Source organism: Mya arenaria, chromosome 10 (assembly GCF_026914265.1).
Source record: "Mya arenaria isolate MELC-2E11 chromosome 10, ASM2691426v1".
NCBI classification, from domain to species: Eukaryota; Metazoa; Mollusca; class Bivalvia; order Myida; family Myidae; genus Mya; species Mya arenaria.
In genome coordinates, this window is record NC_069131.1 from 21,888,868 (window position 1) to 21,911,385 (window position 22,518).

The 22,518-nt window shown below is 34.0% G+C and overlaps 1 protein-coding gene across 1 annotated transcript; it reads right to left on the bottom strand.

Annotated features, from left to right (window-relative positions):
• Positions 1-606: 606 nt before the first annotated feature.
• Positions 607-6,241, bottom strand: LOC128205300 (uncharacterized). The gene is made up of 8 exons (XM_052906830.1): positions 6,170-6,241; positions 5,023-5,156; positions 4,689-4,834; positions 3,980-4,113; positions 3,163-3,259; positions 2,298-2,472; positions 1,274-1,403; positions 607-762 (listed from the first exon to the last, which is right to left on the bottom strand). The coding sequence occupies exons 3-8, from the start codon at positions 4,796-4,798 to the stop codon at positions 707-709; spliced, it is 702 nt and encodes a 233-aa protein (XP_052762790.1). The 5' UTR covers positions 4,799-4,834; positions 5,023-5,156; positions 6,170-6,241; the 3' UTR covers positions 607-706.
• Positions 6,242-22,518: the final 16,277 nt, after the last annotated feature.

Sequence of the window (22,518 nt, forward strand, 5' to 3'; positions counted from 1 at the left end):
TAAGTGCCCGTCATACCTACGAATCAGTTAAAGTAAATTGAATTTTAATACAATTAACTAGTTTTATATCAGGAAATGATAAGCCTATGTACGAGGATATATGAACATTTGATTTCATCGCGCACATTTTTATGTTAAGTGTAAAATTAAATGAAACCGAATATTAGCAAAGGGCGTTTTCATTATTTCCCATTGTACAAGTTAAATCTTTGAACACGTCATCTCAAAATGTAGATCTTTCTATAATCGATTTGCTGTTCTAAGCCCTTGACCTACAGGTTAAGCCTTTATATTATTTCCAAAAGTATTCTGGAAGTTGAATTCGCATCGTTGGACTCCGGTTAGGAACCAAGACATTATAATTTTGACCTAAGAACTATCAAAAAAACTGAAAACTGTGAAGTAACCTTTTATCAATCTATGTATGTACAATCTGGGTACAGTATAGTGAATAAGATTAATGAACTATTATTCTTTAAACTGTTAAAAACCCGTAAAAACCATCATGGCTTTAATATATTGGACACTTGACAAAAGCAGAACACAATAGATTTAATATATATGCATTTATTCGTTAACTATTTTATCAAAATAATTTAACCGGAAATCACGCAAGTGTTCATTTATGACGAGATCCATCCGCACATTGCTGTGTCACGTAATCGGGTCATGGTGTTCAGTCAAGCGCAGCAATCACGTGGTCGTCTTATGCGGAAGCCCACAGCGATGCGATAGTCGAGAGAAGGATGGCCGAGATGGTGACTGAAAATGGAAACCGTTCTTACATCAACGATACGCAACATTCATTGGTAAAGTAAGGTAAAGTTCGGTCGAGTTATAATATAGCTATGTCGCTGTGAATTGCGAAAACGTCTAAAGACGGTTTTAACGTATAATAAGCATTGTTAACAGTAAGGTTCAATTTTATCAATTAGCGCAGTGGTACTGCAGGTTTATCTCCTCTAAATTTACCCTTTTTCGGGACTAGTTCATCTATATCATATTGCTATTTTGAAGGTTTACAGTAAAATGGTTTTTGCAATTCGCATGTACATTATCAATTTGTTTGTATTTTTGAAAGTATGCAGATACACAATGTTTCGATTTTCCACCAGGAAACACGCACCAATGTTTAATAAATGGCCGATGTATAAAATAATTCTATTAAATAGTTTTTATGAATTTAGATGTCCTAGATTAGATTTTTTAAATATTCAAATGATGTCAATTTGTTTCTAGTCTACATGAACTAAAACCTATTTAATATAGTTACCTGTAGGTACAGATGCTGCACCGATTGTGAATGGATCAATGACTTCAATAACATCCCTGGTGGTCATGGAATAACTACCGTCATCCACAGACTCAACGTACCTCCTTTTTCGGGCACAATCTCCGGTGGACTGTAACATTAGATATTAAATTCTCTATAAGGCCATAGGATCATGTCGGAATAAAAATAAATCGTAAAGTAGGCGCCTAATTGAAAGAATACAATGCCACACAAGTACCGCAGACAAAACGCAACAAAATAGCTTGACCAATAAATGATTGCATTTAAGTGTTTGGTTGGATGTAAAAAACATGTTTATCGGGTAGAACGTAAGAGTATTTATACCCTAATATTGCGTAGGCGGAAGGTATAAATACGTAATAGCACAAAGGACCGCAACTTTGTTAAATCGGAGTACTACTATTAATGATATTGTAGTAAATTTTCAAATCTTTCATGTTCTGGAAATAGTGTTTCAGCTGTATTCGTTTATTTTTAAGTCGGAGCACATCAACTAGTTCAAGTTATTAACAATGTTGTTAATTTGGTTGTTAACTTTAACAATGTTCTGAACACTCGGCCTCGCATCTTTGTAATATATATAGTAGGAGTTTTTCTTCAAAGGTGTCCTCTTACAGACGTAATTAGCCGTTTTGCAGGGATAAACAATTTTGTCCGAGGCGAAGCAGAGAATAAAATTAGTGTTCCTCCAAGCGAAACGGTTTCTTACGTCTGTAAGAGGCAACTTGAAGAAAAAAAAAATGAGTAACTATATCCGATTTGTACGGCGATAAGGGTATTGTATATGTTAGTGAGCAAATAAATGAATTAATAAATACAGATTTATAGATCAAATAAAAACATTTACCGAAAGATATACATTAGATATTATCATGGCCATCTTAAATACAATGTATCGGCTAGTGGGATTACTCGAAATTCTCGTGCACTATCCGCTTACAACCAGAAGACACGTTCAATAGCTCTGCTGGGGATAGTCGTATAATCAAGTTTAAATACTTACCAATGCTGCACAGCTTGAGCCGCTAGGGCACACTTTGATTGCACACTCGATCAACACACTAGGCTGACTAAAGAACTTGAATGCTTTTACTGTGGCCTTGTATGTGCCGGCTGTGCTCGCCTTTAACGCCACATTCGACATAAGTGCTCCCCCAGCATTACTGGACGACGTGCATCTATTTGATAAAAACAAACATGTTCATATCATTATGCATATTTCCTTTAATAAGTAATGTCAACATATCTGCATTTGATTAAAAACCGTCAGAAGTCAATTGTTTAAAATTAAGATTACTAGTAGCTTTCAGAAGATGATTCGATTGGTAAGTAGAAATTACTGGATACATATTCACCAATAAATAAACGTTTCGGCTAGCTTGACCAATGCAGAGAAATAACTAGTTGTACTAAATTGGTTGCAACCATGGCGGGCATGGAACTAGTTCCATGGAAGAGTTTATATTATAAGAAGGGTCACACTTGGAAGTTTCACATACTATTTATTTTAGATCTGGCATTGCTGTGTTTATCATACATTCTGGCATTGCTGTGTTTATCATATATTCTGGCATTGCTGTGTTTATCATATATTCTGGCATTGCTGTGTTTATCATAGATGCACTAATATATTCTGGGATTGCTGCAATACATGACAATCGTTTTCATGGAGTCGTTTTTGACGTCAGAAAGTGTTAACTCGAAAAAGTTATAATACATACGCATAAATTTATGGATAACTATCGACCTATCAATGAAGTTTTCGGCCGCCCTTAACCCTACCAAAGAATTAACCATTTGTATACAAGGTGGTGTAGGACATATCGCAGCACGTCTGATGATGTGCAAGGCTTTATTCAGATACCTACCCGCTTGCGCCAAGCAAGGCAACAGAAAGAGCTGCGACCTTCGATGATCCGTCATGCGCAAAAGCATCGCAGCTGACTACACTAATTGTGTATACACCTGGAAATAAGATTATGGTTTTAATGTTTAAGCTCAACGTATGAAATACAGCAAAAACGAAGCCCGGGGACAATATAATTTGCTTATGGTAATGAAAAGCAAGTTTCAACAATAGCATTCTAAAATAACTTATATGCAGCTTTAATGAGCGTTATATGATGTTAGAAGGCATATATCGTTAAATGCATTCTTGAACTCCATAGTTGGATAAAGGTTACATTAAAACCTTTTTAGGTCTTCGAATATTTGTGAAAAACTCTAGAAACAAGCTCAGTAGCCAAATGTTTAAACATTAACCCCGTTTTATGGCACAGGCTTAACGCCAATGACATAGAACACATAAACAATCACAAAGAAGAAACATGGAACAACAGCACACAACACCAAACATCGTGCATATATATTATATAAAAACTAGCTCGTGTTTTTTTCTAAATAAGACTTGTGGGTGCAGTAGCATTTACTTGCCCCAGTTCTAGTTAAGTAGACACAGATATTTGTCCAAGCTGGAATTTCATATCTCGCCGACGGGAAATAAAAACAGTATCTGTATGGAACTACTTTTATTTAGTTACGCACAAGTTCCGGTGAAACCACGTGTTTAAATTTAATGTCTTTATATGGTTCTATATATTTTCGACGATAGCCGTCTTTGTAATATATGAATACTAAAACATGTTTGGTGTCGACGGGTGATTCCTCTTATAATGTATAACTTACTTGGAACTACAATTATGTAGAGGAAATCATTTCCAACAGTTATACTGGAGATAGCTGTAGCGTCGTCATTTGTAGCCGTAATCCTCGATGATACAGTGTACGTAGGCGTTACTGTGTTCAGATCTGTGCTGATTCTGAGAAATACAAAACAGTTTTAAGAGTAGGTTGCTCAAATCTGTGCTGATTTTGGGGAATACAAAACAAGTTTTAGGGGAGTTTGCTCAAATCTGTGCCGATTCTGAGATATACAAAACAAGTTAAAGGGGAGTCTTCTCAAATCTGTGCTGATTTTGAAGAAAAAATTAAACTTGTCTAATATGAAAGTAAGCTCCAACAAAATAGGGGACACCTATGAAACTCTGTATATAGCTCACATACCTCGAAACAAAATATTCCGGAAATTACTTTTAAGGAATCAACGACATTTCATTTGAAGAATAGGAATTTAAGTGTCATGAACACACCAAACCCCCCTACACCCCCCCCCCCCCTGACGACCACAAGTAGTTTTCGGTACGAGCTTGCACATAATCAATGTGAATGTAATAGAACTGGTCACGTTGATAACTTACCAAAACGAATTAAGATTAGTTATTGACAGATCTGTACGCGATAAACATTAAACTACACTACAAGGAGGGCGCATAGTAATTTCAACTGAGCAGTTAAGCTTATAGAAAATGGAAAAGTGTTCATATTGATCACTTACGATGCTGCAGCGCTCGCCGTCACCGTTTTACTAACTCCAGTACTGTCAATTTCGGTGCACTGCAACGAGTAAGCCTCGGCATCGCCGGCAAAAGCTTTGACGGTGGACATGTCATAGTCCGAAAACGCAACTGTGATTTGCGCATCCTGCAAAATCGGAATTATTAATTACACATTTAGAGTAGACTTTTTGAAAACCGACATGTATGACATGAAGTTCTGCAGTATGTTGTTTTTTTTCTAAATATTTCTAACGGATAAAGGCATTTCCAGTTTCATTTGTTATTAATATACACGTCTGTACTTACACGTCATTTCTTAAAATTGATGCCTACCTTTCCAGCGGCAATTTTTAGGATTCCGGAGGTTGAGTCATCTATCGTTAAAACTGTATTCGAGGAGTCAATGGCAATCTTGTTGGCTTTCGATGGAAACGTTGTTATAGAAATTAGACCGGTTTCGTCACATGCTGAAGTTTTAAAATTTATCAGAATTAGTATCAAAATATATTCAGGAGTTATATACAGGCAAAAATGGTACTTGACCGGATTACAATTACCTTTTATAATACTTAAAATGGCATACTAAGGACAAATAAGCAGATTATATATGTGTACGCCACCTTTTTAAAACCGTTCAAGTTATTGCGGAGTGAGTGGATTGCATTACATTCTTTTAAATTACATATCAAAACTTCATTTAAATTACACATCTGATGTGATGTGTATTCCGAACTCAAAAATAGAAGTTAAACCAGATATTGAATATGGCCCAAGGGTCCAGTTAAAAGCAATTTTGACGCTAAAATGTACATTAGAAACAAAGATGAAGCTGATGATACTAACACAGGATACACGCATCTGTATTTAATAAATATCGTACCACGTTGTAGTGCGACTTTCAAAGTAAATATTGTTATACCGTTAGGAGAAAACAATTGTTAATTTTACGATTCATCGGGAAAATAAATCAAGAAAAAACGTGTTTAAGCTTAGTAAGTATCAGCTGAAATAAGAGACCGATAGTTTTTGGTTAAAGTATTTAAAGTTTTAGCATTATATTTTGACAACTTAATTCTCAAAAAAAACAACACCTGTAGCCAAACTTGAAACTACAATAGTTGAATCATACATTAAAATTGTACATTTACTTTAAACATTTCAGTCATAAAGTTGTTCGTATAACAATTTCATTCCTTTATTTTGTATAATTTGTACAACTATTTACGGTTATATCTTGCCAAAATCGAAATCCCCTATCGAAACGCTAAACAATAAAAGATGTGTATTAGTTACCAACAGTAATACGAAAATAGTCGGGTCCACGAATGAGTTAAAAGACGAAAAATCGTGTTTAAATTTCTAACCCTTTTGCAAACATACACAAATCGCCCTATTGATCGAGTACATCTGGAATACCACCTGGATATCGCGTACACAAACAATGCAGATTTTAGCTTCAAATAAAACAGAAAAAACTTACTGAATACGACTGCTGCGTGTATATACAGAAAACGAGTCGCCGTCAAACACACAACCAACAATACAACGGTGGACAGGGACATCTGGAAAAACAAACATGGTAGAATGAGGTACCTTCAATGGTGCATTGTATCTAAAATGTTAAAGTGACAATTTGGAGACGTTTCGCATTAAACACACACGAGAACAAAAATGACCTATTGTAGTTTTTTGCTATACATTTGCAATTTATCAATCACTGTACAATGTACAAACAATATTTTGATGCAAGTGGTAGGGAAATGTTGAATAAAAACAAATTCAAATTTAACATAGTGAAAAACGAGTTTTAAGTTTCGAAGCAGAGTCAGAGAAGTTAAATACATGCAATAAAATTTGTAGCTTTCATTATAGATATATAAAACCTTTCATATAAAGTTATTAAAGATAATAAAAGCTAAAATGCAAGAAACATCCACTTACCTTGTTTTCTGGAGAAAATATGCTTTCTGAAGAATGGAGTATCTGAAAGCGGTTTATATACTCGTAATTAGGGCCATTTTCCTAGAGATCCTCGGAGAAAACAAGAATCCCCAAGGCGGGAAAACGTTGTTATGTAACTGAGAACACATTTGGACTGCTGGGGCGTAGCTACTGTAAACCTAAACGATCAATTTTACTTCCAATTCTAATAGGGACTTATGTTCTTCAATGTGTCCATAGGATGTGGTCCATGCTGTGATTGAACAAAAATAACATAAGCTTATGCTTTACTACCAACCACATCATTAGCACAATCAACATTTCAAAAAAAATCCAATTTCCGAACCAAAACGGATATCTACGAAGGTGCGGTTGATATATTTCCGAAATATTTAATGAACGTTATTGCATTCAGTACACGTGAAGATGGTTTTATTAACCAGGATCATAATTTATCTTAGTTTGTATTTGGTCAATCACCAGCATAAAAGTAACTCTAATTAGTATGATGAACATTGTACATATGCACATCCTGTAAAATACAAGTACGAAAAATACTTTGTTAATCGTTCATTCCTGATATATGTTTTTGTTTAAATGTTTTGTGTATCAGTTTTTTGTTCATTAAGCTATTATTGTTTGGGGGTTTTTGTTTAAAAATAATTACATACAAAAGGTGTTTCACCGCCCCGACTGCGTTAGTTGGCTTGGCTCAATTCGGTTAAATTCGTGTGTTAACGATTAAAGGCATATATATCAAATCTATTGTGTTCTGCTTTGTCAAGTGTCCAATATCTATTTCAAGCCATAATGTTTTTTTACAGGTTTTTAACAGTTTAAATAATAATGGTTCATTAATCTTATTCTCTATGTCCACAGATAGTGCATACACAGTTCGATAAAATGTTACTTTACAGGTTTCACAAGTTTTTGGATAGTTTGGATAAATTGAATTACAATTGGTCTTGGTTCCTAAGCGGGGACCACTGATGCGAATTCTAAACGGAGGATTTTTTAGGCTCACTTTCAGAATAATATTATAAAGACGTTTAGGGAGAGGGCTTTAGAACAGCAAATCGAAATCGAGTATAGAAAGATCTACATTTTAACATGACGTGTTCAAAGATTTATGCCCCGGTGTTTGTAAAATGGTAAATCTGGTGTAACTGTTATGCGGTGTAAAATGGTGCTAACTAAAAGACCACTTCATTAAACAACTTCAATTAGGTTGCAACGTTAATATGACTTTGAAAGCCAGCCAAGTTTTAGATAGATCTTAGTGCGGAAACGACGCAAACAGATACTTATAGAATAACGCAGAATATGTAAATTTGTTCTTGTCTAACTTTACCTACAAATAGTGAAAACACCCTTTGCTATTTCCTGGTTTCATTTAATTTTATACTAACAAAAAACGTGCGCGATGAAATCAAATGTTCATTTATCCTAGTAAAACATAGGTTGATCATTTCCTGTTATAAAACTAATAAGTTATGCCCCCTTCGAAGAAGAGAAGTATATTGCTTTGCACATGTCGGTCGGTCGGTCGGTCCGTCGGTAGACTAAAGCTTGTACAAGTGATAACTCAACAATTCCTTGACGTTTGGTCATCAAACTTGACATGAAGGTTGGATCTGACCAAAATGACTCCTATTGATTTAAGGGGTCATCGGGTCAAAGGTCAAGGTTAGAGTGACCTTTAATGGTAAAAGGATTTTAAAGCTTGTCCTAGTGATAACTGAACAATGCCTAGACCTTTAACACCAAAGTTGACATGGAGGCTGGGTCTGACCAGTAGAGGACCCCTACTGATTTTGGGGGTCGTTGGGCTAAAGGTCAAAGTCACAGTGACCTTGAATGATAAAAGGTTGTCCGAGTAATAACTCGACAATGCCTGCACCCATGGCCAGGAAACTTGGAGGTTTGGGTAAACGCCAAAGACATATAACATAAAATCACAAACAAGAAACATAGAAGAACAGCACAAAACTCCACAAACAGCACAGTGCATACATATATATATGTAAGGTATTTTTATCAAGAATTGTAAGGTACCGCCTTAGAACGGTCAGTAAAATGTAAATTTACTGGGGTGTTAAACCAATTTATGTGCACAGACCTCACTCTTATCCCAACAATCCTTAATAAAGATAAAACGCAAAAGTTAATCTTATCAAAGTATGCATTAACTTGAGGAAACTTATCAATAAAACAAATAATAATAAACGTATAGGTTAACCCCAAGTACTTCTATGATTAGAGATCCCAACTCTATCTGCAGACGGAGGGATACAATTCAGAGCACCTAATGCAAAAACTTTTCAAAGATACGATGCAGTCATTGTTTGAAACTATAAACATCCCACACAGTCTGCCTTATAAAATAAAAGGTTTAAAACTGTGTCATAGAGTTTCATAATAAAAAGCATCATTGTACTAAAACTGGGAACAAATAAGGAAAACATTATTAAAAATAAAAGCGACATGTATTAGCTAATATTTCCTTCCAAATGATTTGAAAGTGTAGAAAATTTGAAGAAAATGAAGTCACATGCCAAAACACTCCGAGTCAGACAAAAACGTGTTCGCCAAATACGGTTTTAAAGATAACATGAATTAGCAAAATCTTCATAAAAAAATCAAAGGACTGAAAGCTTAGTTATGAAAGGATGCTATATTCAACCCTATATTTTGTTTCAGGTATTCATCTTCAAAAATTAGAAGGCAAGTGCTCTCCAAGTGCTCTCCAACATATTACCTTTATATCCACGGTTTAAATAAAATCCAAGTAATTCATTAAGTCTATCTGCCCAACTACCTGCTGGAAACATTTTAATTTTACGAATTTTCTTTAAAACATCACCATAAAAATCGGGATGAGCAATACTATTAGCAATCAGCGATTTAAGACTACTATTGTACTTTGAAATGAGATTATAATGACCATTAACAAATTTTGAGAAAGTTTTCCTTAATTTATAATATCTGAAACCCTGTTTTAGAAGTTTTTGCGTCATAAGTTTACTGCGAGAGCTGATTTTTTTTTACATCTGTACATATTCTAGCAAATCTTATCAACTGTGCAATAAAAACACCATATGATGGTGAACTAGGAACATCACCATCTAAAGAAGAGTAATTAATTATTTTAAAATTAAAATCATCACGTTTATCATAAAGATTGATACTCAATATATCTTCCTTTACTTCGAGTTGCAGATCTAAATAGGATGCTTTTAAAACGGATCTATTAGATTTATTAAGTTGCAATTGTGAAGGGTATATCGACTGAATGTTATCTGTAAACTCAGGAATATCTAAACTTAGAATATCATTAATATATCTAAAAGTGCTATTGAATTTATCAACAAGAGCTAGATCTCCAGACTTCAATGACATCTGTGCATGTCCAATAGATATATTTATCTGAGCGATCATTAGTAAAAAAGTTTTTTTAACATTAACCTTGTATGATAAACGGTTGTCTGAGAGATAACTATACAATGCCTGCACCCATGACCTTTAAACTTGCCTTGGAGGTTGAGCCTGAGCAGTAGATGACCCCTATTGGTTTTAGGGGTCATCGGGTCAAAGGTCAAGGTCACAGTGACCTTAAATGCATAAATGTTGTTTAAGTGATAAATCTACAATGCCTGCACCCATTGCCCTCAAACTTCACTTTGGGGTTGGGCCTGACCTGTTAATTACCTTCTCTTTGATTAAGGAGTCATTTTGGTCAAAGGTCAAGGTCACAGTGACCTTGAATGCAAAGAGCTTCTCTGTGTGATAACTTGATAATGCCTGCGCCCATGGCCCTCAAACTTGACATTTAGGTTTGATGACCCCTATTGATTTTGAGGTCATAGACTCAAAGGTCATTACTCATATTCATCATTAAAATTTTGTTATATATACTTATTCCCTGCTGCTAAGAGGATACACTTTATCTGCAAATATCAGCCATCATCGGAACATTATTAAAAACTATACATACTGTCATCACACTTTGAATGGTCATAATCTTAAAACTGCCTAAAAGGCATCCAATGTCAATTACAAATAAGCTTTCATTTCAGTCCGTGTATATTTCATTCAATTGTCCAAATAATCCTGACATCATGGCGCTCAGGTGGGGGGCATGGTGTTTGACAAGCGTCTCTTGTAATATTAGAAATTCAATTTACAGTAACCCATTCGTAGGTAATGACGGGCACTTATCGGTCATAGGTTGAGGCCACTCAAATATATTACGCTCTACTATAAAGAGGTATAAACTTTACAACTCGCAACGACGTCGGCGCCAGGTTCAACCTTTAGGGTAACATGGCATTTTCATTTAAACTTCAATACCCTTCATTCAATTCACATAATATGTAACAGTTGTTCAGGACCATTACACAATGGGGTAACGTAACTCCATAGATATCTAAATACAAATTATGGCCTCTGATTGACTTAGTTTTAGGGCACATTGTGTCAGGTTAAAGATTTAGGTCAACATGGCATTTTCATTTAAACTCCAATACCCTTCATTCAATTCACATAATATGTAACAGTTGTTCAGGACCATTACACAATGGGGTTACGTAACTCCATAAATATCTAAATACAAAATATGGCCTCTGATTGACTTAGTTTTAGGGCACATTGTGTCAGGTTAAAGATTTAGGTCAACATGGCATTTTCATTTAAACCCAATACCCTTCATTCAATTCACTTAATATGTAACAGTTGTTGAGGACCATTACACAATGGGGTTACGTAACTCCATAAATATCTAAATACCAATTATGGCCTCCGATTGACTTAGTTTTAGGGCACATTGTGTCAGGTTAATGTTTTAGGTCAACATTGCATTTTCATTTAAACCCAATACTCTTCATTCATTTCACTTAATATGTAACAGTTGTTCAGAACCATTACACAATGGGGTTACGTAACTCCATAGTTTCCTTAATACAAATTATGACCCCTGATTGACTTAGTTTTAGGGCATATTGTGTCAGGTTAAAGTTTTAGGGCAAGTTGGTATTTGTATAACTACCTTTTATACCCTTACTTGCGATATAACTTTAACCTGACACAATGTGCCCTATAACTAAGTTCCTTAGTCAATCAGGGGCCATAATTTGTGTTTAGGAAAATATGGAGTTAAGTAACCCATTGTGTACTGCCCTGAGCAATTGTGTGAAATGTTAAGTGTAGTGAATAAAGGGTTAAAGAGTTATATGTAAAAATGCTAACTTGCTATAACACTTTTATCGGACGCTGATACCGGGGCGAGTAATAAAGTCATCGTATTCTTCGAATAGTTGAGCTAAAAATACACGAAAACTGGTTCAAACAATAGGGATGTTTATGAAACTAGTACATTAAAATGATTACACCTAAAACTATTGTTCAATATTCGTACAGGTAGTATCGACATCGACATGATCGTACAAAAATTCCATATTTTTTATTGTTTGTCAAATCTTTGAAATATGATCAAACCAAAGATGCAACTTTTAGATGGAATAAAAGACTAATTTTCATAGAGTGAGCATTGTTCGTTAGACCACGCTCACTCTAATCCAACCAATCAGCATTCGCTATTTCATTGCTCCATTTCTCACCAACACGTTGTACAAATAGATGTATATATATATAACTCCTAAAACACGATTTCCTCGAGGCAAAATGGACCTTTTTTAATGAACAGTTAAGCATGAAACTGTATTCATAGGCCAAGAAGAATAATCTGTATTTTTGAGGCACCTATTTTTAAAACTTCTTTCATGGTCTAATAATAATCATTGAATATATTTTAAAAGCATGGTAACGAACGAACTTTATACAAACTGGAAACACTATTTCATACTGGAACAATAACTAAAATGGGATGTATATAAACAAATTCAGTGGTATTTTAAAATATTCTAAAAATTAGTTGTTACCTCGTTTGTTACATAAAAGGTTCAATGCTATATACTATTATCATGCTTTACATTATAGTTTATTCATGTCACATTTCTCAATTGTACTGATTTATTTATATGCTGATAATGAAAACTTTAGACAGTTATCAAGTTTTATGGTTTGTTGTTCATATGTTGGTATCTATTTCGTCTCAATGAAACGTTAATACTGTAAACAACGGCTAATAAGATAACGAACAATGAAAAACGATCCAATGCCAGTTGAACATTGATTATATTGATCGTGGTGAATTCCGTCTAAAAGTGCAATATTATGACACACGTATAGTTATCAAAACCCTTACTAGAGTCGTTCACGACAAAACTACTATATTAGAGTACGAACTGCACCTATAGTAGTTTTGCCCCACCAGGTAAGGGCCGGGGCATGGTGTGTTTAGCTTGAACTCATAGGATATTTAGACAACCTGATGATTGCGTAAAATCCTCTTGGCATAGAGAAAGTCCAAGGGTAGCCTTCTCAACCCCGACTGTGGTGTATCATCATATGCATAAATATCAGGTCAACTTTATCCCCGAAAGACCCCACTCCCGCTGCACCAACTACTGTGCCATATTTACGAAAAACACTGACTTGTGCATTAGGCTGTTCTCATTTTAGATATTTTTTACTTATCTCTGTTAGCATACACTCTTGTTGGTAACTAGTTCAATGGTGATAATTAAACATCAAAACAACAATTAATAATACTGAAAAAAGCATTACATCTTTTCCCACATTAATTCTTTACCCATAGAAAATTCTTGATTGAGCCGAACCAAAATACGCATTGTTTGCGGGTTACAAAATGAAATGGTATTTGGATTTTATGAGTCTTTAGATTGAAGACAAGAACCCACCTTGCTTAAGTTAACAGTCCCACTTAATCAAAGAATTAAAGAGAATTGAGTTTTTCCTGACTTTTAAGGGTTTTTAAATTTTGGTACGTATTTAAGATAAGTGATCCAATGTGGAAAAAATTTGATGTAACCGCATGACCAGTCCTGTACCAATGGCTTTGCGTCATTCATGATTGATCGCAGTTGTTAATCAAAATAGCCCCTTAATGACACATTTATAATGAAAAAAATGACGTTTATATCCAAATACATGTCATGTTTTTAACACGAAAAATCCCTCCTATAGAAATTAAATTATGCATGGTATGTCTTACAATTGTAACATATGTAATTTATGATCTGGCCTTTAAAGTAAATATCGGTAAGCCGTATTGGTATGATATAAAAATATTCGGTGAAACCATGGGGTTAGTTATAGCTTAGAATGTCAAGGTTGGCCAAGCCAATTAACGCAGTCGGGGCGGTGAAACACCTTTGGTATGTATTTTTTTTAAACAAAAAAACAATACCTTAATGAACAAAAATCTGATACACAAAAACATTTAAACAAAATCATATATCAGGAATGAACGAATAACAAAGTATTTTTCGTCTTATTTTACAGGATGTGCAGATATACTGTGTTCATCATACTAATTAGAGTTACTTTTATGCTGGTGATTGATTAAATACAAACTAAGATGAATTATGATCCTGGTTGATAAAACCATCTTCACATGTACTGAATGCAATAACGTTCATTAAGTATTTCGGATGGACTACTTCCTACGGCCCATTTTCACGTAAGTAGTTCTGTTGCTACTCAGGTGGTGTGTATTAATATATTCATGTTCAATATGTCGTGTCAGGCGACTAGTCGCGTTTCTGAAATACCGTTCTTTAAAGACTAAAAATCAATACGGGAGTTTTTTTACGTCCAGGCGCGTAGGAAGGAAATTGACATTAGGGCCGCTGAAGGGGTGGGCTTCGGAGGGGTGGCCCCTATGGTGGTTTTTCTTAATTTTAAGCATTGAAAGACTCGATTTCCAGTGAGTTCAGGATTTATTTTCATGTTTTTATCTAAACCTTTTTCGGTTAAAATAGTTGATAAATATAAAACTATTATCGTTTAGGCCACACCAAATTGATAACTCGTTAATCGGATATTTGTTTTGCATTTAGCAAAAAAGAGGAGCGAGCGAAGAGCGAACAAAAATATAAAGTCATTTAACTCTTGCTCACAGTTTATTCACCTATTAACTAAACAATGGTATTGTAAACAGTACAAGGATAACTTTCAGTGAAAGAATGATAACACTAAAAGATTATTCTATACAAATATTAGTTTTGAGATCAAACAAATGCTATTTGAGATCAAGCAAATGTATTTCTTTAAAATATTTAAAATGAGAGAACTTAAAATATTTTCAAAATACCCTATGCATGGCTAAGTTAAAGCCTGGACACAAGCGCCAATGGTCACAGCCACCTGCCTGCCCAGTGGCATATCCAAATCTATTAACTAGGTTTTCCACTTTTCCTTAGGAAAACTTGGTTTAAAAAATATCCATTAAAATACATTGTCATATCTCATGCCATGGAAATGACCAGACAAGGTGACTTGGAAAATATCTCTAAAATAAATATAGGCATTTGCAATCAAATATAAACTACAGCTATCACTCTTGCAATGACTACACGATTGGCCTTGGTAGCCATCTTAGTTCTGGAAGAGAATTTACAAAAATCCTACACCGTATTGTGAACCATTTCAGCACCAAATATGTCACAGAAAATTCCAGCCAGCGCCAGATTGATTTTAGGCTTTCTCGGAATTTAACGCCTTTCTTTTTTAATCTTGCAGATTTTCCTTAATTTTTTTAGATATCTTGTTCAAATTTAGACAAGTAGATAGATAGATATAGATATATATAATTTTATTATGATATATGGCCTCCGGCCCAATCATTTACATATACATATATATATACAAATCAATACAACAGGTATGACAGGTCATGAAAATTATGCAATTCAATATTCATTATTCATAACGTAATATAGATATTATAGATTGGTTCTATTTTACAAACATATCAGTGTAAGTACATAGACATATTTAACAATGTGCATCATTTCTTATAATTTAACACATATGAAGGTAATATTGATATACTATGCGTAAAATGGCAAGACGTTTTATCAATCTCACATGCTGATATAACATTCAATTCATGATTAATACACTATGCACAATGACATAAATATATGCCTATACATAATAATCATGGAAATAATTATTTCGTAGTTTAAAAGCATGGTATACAAACATAGCAGTATTTCTTATAATTAGCTCATTTCTACTTGACATCAAATTATAAAATCTTTGCAATGTTGGAAACTCATGATACATGCCAGATATGTATTTAACACGTAATTTAGAATAAAGGGGGCACCCAAGAAGGAAATGAAATTCATCCTCGACAATACATTCACAATATGGACAATATCTTTAGTCTCTATTTATTTCATAATGCCTCCCCTTTTCAATCATAAGATTGTGACAAGAACTTCTAAATCTTGCATAGCAGATTCTGACCTCTACAATATCAATAACATGTACATATAATGCAACTTCAAAGCTATCTTTGTAATTTGCAAAATGAAATAACTTGCTATTCGAGAATATCCTTTCTCTCCAAGTTTGTACATATTGGTCTTTTAGCCTTTGAACATATTGATGCAAGAAAAGTTTCTCATTTGCAACAGATTGGCATTCCCATACATATCCAAAACCATTTATATACAAATGTTTTCTAACATGTGTCACCCAAGATTCAATGCCCAAGTTATCATAATACAAAAGCATATTATAGCATTTCCTAACATATCTGTCATTGTTTAAATTCAGGATTCTAATCCAATATTTCAAACATCTTTTGGCAGACATAATAAACATAGGAAATCTCCCAAGATCAGCTAATATAGCATCATTGCAAGCACTGGGTGGGACTTTTAAATATCGTTTACAAGCAGTAACATGTGCAGATTCAATACATTGCATATGTTTTAGTCCCCACAGCTCTGATCCATATAATAGAATAGGTCTTATTTTAGTATCAAATATTTTATAGTATAATATATCGAGTAAGGCACATAACACAAATTCTGCAGAGAAACATAGATATGATTTAGTACACGTCTTGCCTTAAGGGCAACAGATTCTGACATTTTATACAATGACAATCTACTTGTAAAATAAACATCAACATACGTAAAACCATTTACAACTTCTATACATCTGCTATTGTACACCCATTTCTCACTTCTGGCGATTCTACCACCATTTTTAAAAGCAACAACTTTTGATTTATCAATATTAACAGTAAGCTTCATTTCTAGACAATATGTATGCAGTAAATTAATTTGCTTTTGTAACCCACTTATCGTATCCGACAGTAGAGCTATGTCATCAGCAAACATCAATAAGAATATATCTGTATAATCCGAAAAAGGTTGAATACCTTTGACATCATTATTAGACATAAAAACAGATAACTCATTTATGAACATACAGAATAAAACAGGACTAAGACTGCAACCCTGACGTAGACCAACAGGGCATGTGAATACATCTGAACATCCTTCATCCGTTTTAACATAAGCTTTAACAGAAGAATATATAGCATTAATAGCATTTTACAAATTTCCCTTTACACAATTCTGGCTAATAACATCATACAATTTTTGTCTAATAACTGAATCAAATGCCTTTTGAAAATCAATAAAGGCGACATACAAAGGTTTCTTTCGGACATATAGTTGTTTACTTATTAAAGATAACATAGTAAACGCATTGTCAATTGTACTATAATTGGTTCTAAACCCTGCTTGTGACTCACATAATTTACTGTACATATCAACATAAAATGTCAGACGTGCAGTTAAAATTGATATATATATTTTACTCAACACATCAATGAGTGCAATACCTCGAAAGTTATTAGTATTGTACATATCTCCCTTTTTATAAACAGGTATAATAATTGTTTTTGTCCATGCTGTTGGGAATGTACCCGTAGTGAATATTCTATTAAAAAGATTAACAATAAATGAAAGCAGCGGTTTAATACCATATATTAAATGTCTTGGCTTCAAATTTCCACCAACTGCCTTATCAGCCTTAAGATGTTTCGCACTTTCTATTATTTCAATGTCAGTAATAGGGGAATTAAAAATATAGTCTGTAATATCGTCAACACTGTCATCTGGTTGGCGTTCTCCCATCGGTTCTGCGTTGCCGCTCGAGTCGGTAGAAGAAAATAACTGTGAGAAATGTTCATACCATGTATCAAAGGAAATATTAGAACTGTCAACATAGCAATTGTTAGATAATTTCTTAATTTCACCCCAAAACAATTTAGAGTTATTAATATTCTGCTGCAATTTCTTGGTGTAATTCCTCTCATACTGATATCGTTTTCGCCTACATAGTAGCTTATAAGCTTTTTTCTTATTGGTATATTCTACGAGACTAATTTGGCTTTTATTAAGTCTAAAAGCGCGTAGGAACTTTCTAGTTGTTTTCTTAGCTTTGTGACATTCATTGTCAAACCAGGATTTTGTTGATCGTTTTGATTTAACTGATTTTAAAAATGTTTCACTAGAGAGCAATATTTTGTTTCTACAATAATGTCTATATCTGTATTGTCATCAATTAACATATTATTCAATTCTTCAAATTGCCCTTCATTAATATTTTGAATAAGGATATCTTCATAATTTCCAGCTGTTGTGTTGTTTAGATTATAGAACATGCTTTTATTTTGCTCTTTATCATTTCCTATCGTACTTTTAAAATCTGTCTTTAATTTTATAGCTATAGGCATGTGGCAACTTTCTTCAGATTGTAGAACTCTGAAATTGTCAATGATAGGCATCATATCTTTTGAAACACTGAAATAGTCCACTACACTACATCCATTTCTGTTAATAAAGGTATATTCGTTACTTCCAAACCAATTTTCTTAGCAAAAAAAATCAAGAAAATACAAGAATATGCAATATTTTTTCAAAGACAAAAACCAATCAGCATAAATATTTAACACTTGAATGAAGTCCATATACACATGAACATCTAAAAAATCTACAACAATTTATTCGCAACACAAAGTGTGATTAATACCTTTTCCAATCACACAGTCTGACACCATTTTCTTTATCCTTTTTGACTAAAATTTACAAAACATACACAATCCGGCTTGTTTGATGTTTTTATGTGAATGGTAAAACTCATGGGATAGCATGAAGCACACAGGAATGTCAGTCAGGTTATTTTTTTAGCGTCATCCTACTGTCCACGAACATTGACTCATCGGCGACCAAGGCCTCCACCACGAGCACGCCCTCGTTGCCTCATGGGGACAGGAATTTCATGATCCGCTGCATCGGAGGAATTTAAAATTTTAATAAGCAATATTATACATAAATGTTCATTTTAGCATAATGTAGTTTGCATTACTCAAACAGTTTGATGATAACACAAGAAAAGTAGTGCTCGATTCTTGGCCAAACTTTATTTTTCTATTACTGTACATGCATTTCATATGCATTAAATAAACACTATACTCTGATCTGTAGCAAAATAAAAACAAACATGCATAAATCATTAAATGTATATTTTTGAAGGCAACAAAATACAAAAAAAATGCATCATATTTGCTAACAACAAAGAATTTAAGTGAGAGATAGTAAAAATAATTATTCGGCAGAATTTGAATGCCCACTAGGGCTTAAACAAGGCTGTTTATGTTCACAGATGCTTTTTGTATTCTTCGTGAATGAATTCGTCAAAACGTTGGAAAAGAATGGAGCAAGAGGAATACAACTTTTTCCGGATTGGAGAGAAATCGTTTCATTACTATTTGCGGATGATTTGGCCTTTACCTCAGATACAGTTGTCGGATTACAGAGACTTTTCAATTTACTAAAAGAATTTACTGAAGATTTTAATCTTAAAGTCAACACACAAAAAACTAAAGTGATGGTATATAAAAACGGCGGCATTCTGTTTAGGCATGAAAAATGGTATTATGGGGAACACCAACTGGAGACTGTTAATGGATTTGAATACGTCGGTGTTTACTTCTCAAGCCAGCTTTCCCTATATAAAATGGCTAGTCAACAAGCACTTAAAGGAAAACGTGTATTGATTGCATTACTATCGAAATTACACAAATTCGGCCAACTATCCAATTCAGCGTATTTCAAAATATTCGACACAAAAATTATGCCTATTCTCTTGTACGGCAGTGAAATATGGGGAACGGAAAGACAGGCTTCCATTGAAATTATCCAAAATTATGCCTGTAAGCGATACATGTGTGTGCCACAGAAAACTAACAACCTGGCTGTTCTTGGAGACTGTGGACGATTCCCCCTACACATATATGCGGTAAAACGGGTGTTAAATATTGGATTAAAATTCTCAGTATGCCAAATGACAGATATGTGAAGTTGGTTTATCAGATGCTTATAACGCTTCATGACGCGGGCCAAACTAATTGGGCATCTCGTGTGAAGAGCATTTTAAACCATTTAGGATACGGACATGTATGGATTGAGCAAAAGGTTTACAATGAGAACAGTTTTATAGCAGCAGTGGTACAGAGGCTTAAGGACCAATACATGCAAGAATGGATAGCTCTCACTTCGGATAGTTCTAAACTTAAAATGTATGTTCACATAAAAACAATATTGATCATGAGTACTATTTAGACAAATTAACAATTAGAAGGTTTAGAAGTTCACTAGCTAAATTAAGATGTTCTTCACATAAATTAGAAATTGAATATGGAAGATATTCAAATACTCCATCGACTGAAAGACTATGTAAACTATGTTTTGGGGACGTAGAATCAGAGTATCATTTTATAATTAAATGCCCTGCCTATTCTGATTTACGAAAGAAGTATTTACCGGCTAATTATTTTGAAAACCCAAGTATACATAAACTTTATAGTTTGCTTAGTACAAAATCAGAAAGCCTGTTACAAAATCTGTCATTGTTTGTATATTATGCTTTTATGGTAAGAGACGATCTCCTCAAATAATAGGAATTAAGATAGCTGAACATGAAATCCAGGAAAATATATCATGTGGAAGGATTCTTTAACAGGACTATTGTTTATCATGATAACATGTATAAGATATATGCAATCCAGAAATAACCTTTTATAAAATTCAGTGAAATATAATTTATGTATTAATAGCAAACTACTACACTACATTAATACTATATTTGCCCTTTGATGTACACATATTTTGTTATGGGCCGGTGGCCTTTGTCAAATAAACGTATGAAATTGAATTGAGTTAAAATACACACGTGAAATTTTTACCTGGACAGGTGTAGTAGTTATAGATGACCGATTGGAAACTGTCTTTTCAAGGTAACGGTCATCCGAATTCCCGTCAAACATGTCCGAACCAAATTCAAACTTTGGATAATCACTGTCATTCACGATGAAATTCAGCACTTTTTGCCCAGTAAATATGCGTTTACTTTAAGCGGAAGCCAAATTAAAACAAACACATTTGTCCAAAATTTAATCAAACTTAAAATGGTGGTAGAATTGTCATTTGTTCACGTAATTTTCAAGAATCAGGAAATGAAATAAATGTTTTCATGTTGCCAATTTAGTCTCAATCATCTAGACGCTTGTATCCGGGTCTATATCGTTCATTGACTCTAATAAGAGCGGCTGCATGATTGAGACTAGCCGGTGCTTTGATAATTGTAACGATCTTAAACACGGTTATCAGGGCTACATTCTACTTAACGAATTAGCGCACGTAAAAATAACTATTTTTTTAGATGATGCGGGCGCAAGTGATATATTTGTTTATTTATTTTTTGCTTTTCTGAAGAAATAGGTGCGGGAAATCCGATGAACAAGTTATTAATTTGGTGTGGCCTTGGTAGCATTTATTCTTATTTGCGCTGTCTCACAATGTATGTTAAATAACAAATTAGCGCAGTTTACCTCCTAATAGTGAAGCCACGAATGACTTTGGGACCATTGCGAGTTAAATGCCATGTGTTCAGTTTTTTTAGTGCCAAAAGATCTCTTAGGAAATTTAAAACTTTTATGCTGATTAAACTTTAATGTGACGAGTTTGAAATAATACATATTGCTGGCTATTTAATGACAGTTCTATTTTAACGAGTAATTATATATATATACTCTTTATTTCCACTTTTCAGTGCTTATATATATAAGTTATTGACATATTAAACGCAAATAATAAATAATGAAATATAAATATGTGAACAAACAAAAATAGTATGGTGTATGATAAAACATGTAAACACAATAGCAAGAAATAAGTTTCTGTAACAGAAATTTCTTTATGAGTTACAAACCCCTAATTCACCCATCGTCAACGTTTATTGAAAATCGAAATATAAACCATAAACCAGGTTGGGATGTTTTAGATGCAACTCTTTGTGATTACTTAATGTTTTATAGAGAACATTATAATAAGGACTAATACATTTTATAATCGGTTGTACATGTTGACCGTGTCATAAATGAATTTGAGCGTCTTATTGAACTACAGTTTTTGAAAGATAAAAAACGATACAAATAATTATTGTCTTATTGCCTCTTCTTCCACTAACACATCTTTAATAATCCGCCGACTGTTTTCACGCCATTCACACGCCAATTAGCTAGATGGTCACAGGTTTAATTATGACCTGGTGACCGGTTTATTCAATATCGTGTCAGACTGGTATTGATATATATGCGCGTAGCTTTATTTAAAATACGATTATTAAGAAAATCGCTATCAAATATTTGCGACCCCATTGCCGATACTAGCCAGAATATTGGGACCGCGGCCGCTGCGACCCCAGCACCCGCTGCGACCCCAGCACCTACGCGCCTGACGTCGGCATACACAATTTCATCACGACCAAAATTAAGGGGTGTAACTTTTAAGTTAACCTCACACAAACTCTTTACCTTAAAACATGTAGATAAACTCAAGGCGTTTTTGCATACCTAAACTTATCAATCTTTCGCCA

Coding starts and splice junctions, on each gene's coding strand:
- LOC128205300 (XM_052906830.1), bottom strand. CDS start 4,798: ATGTCCACCGTCAAAGCTTTTGCCGGCGATGCCGAGGCTTACTCGTTG. Junction 4,114..4,688: donor ACGGCGAGCGCTGCAGCATC/GTAAGTGATCAA, acceptor TGTATTTCTCAG/AATCAGCACAGATCTGAACA. Junction 2,473..3,162: donor GCCTTGCTTGGCGCAAGCGG/GTAGGTATCTGA, acceptor TTTATCAAATAG/ATGCACGTCGTCCAGTAATG.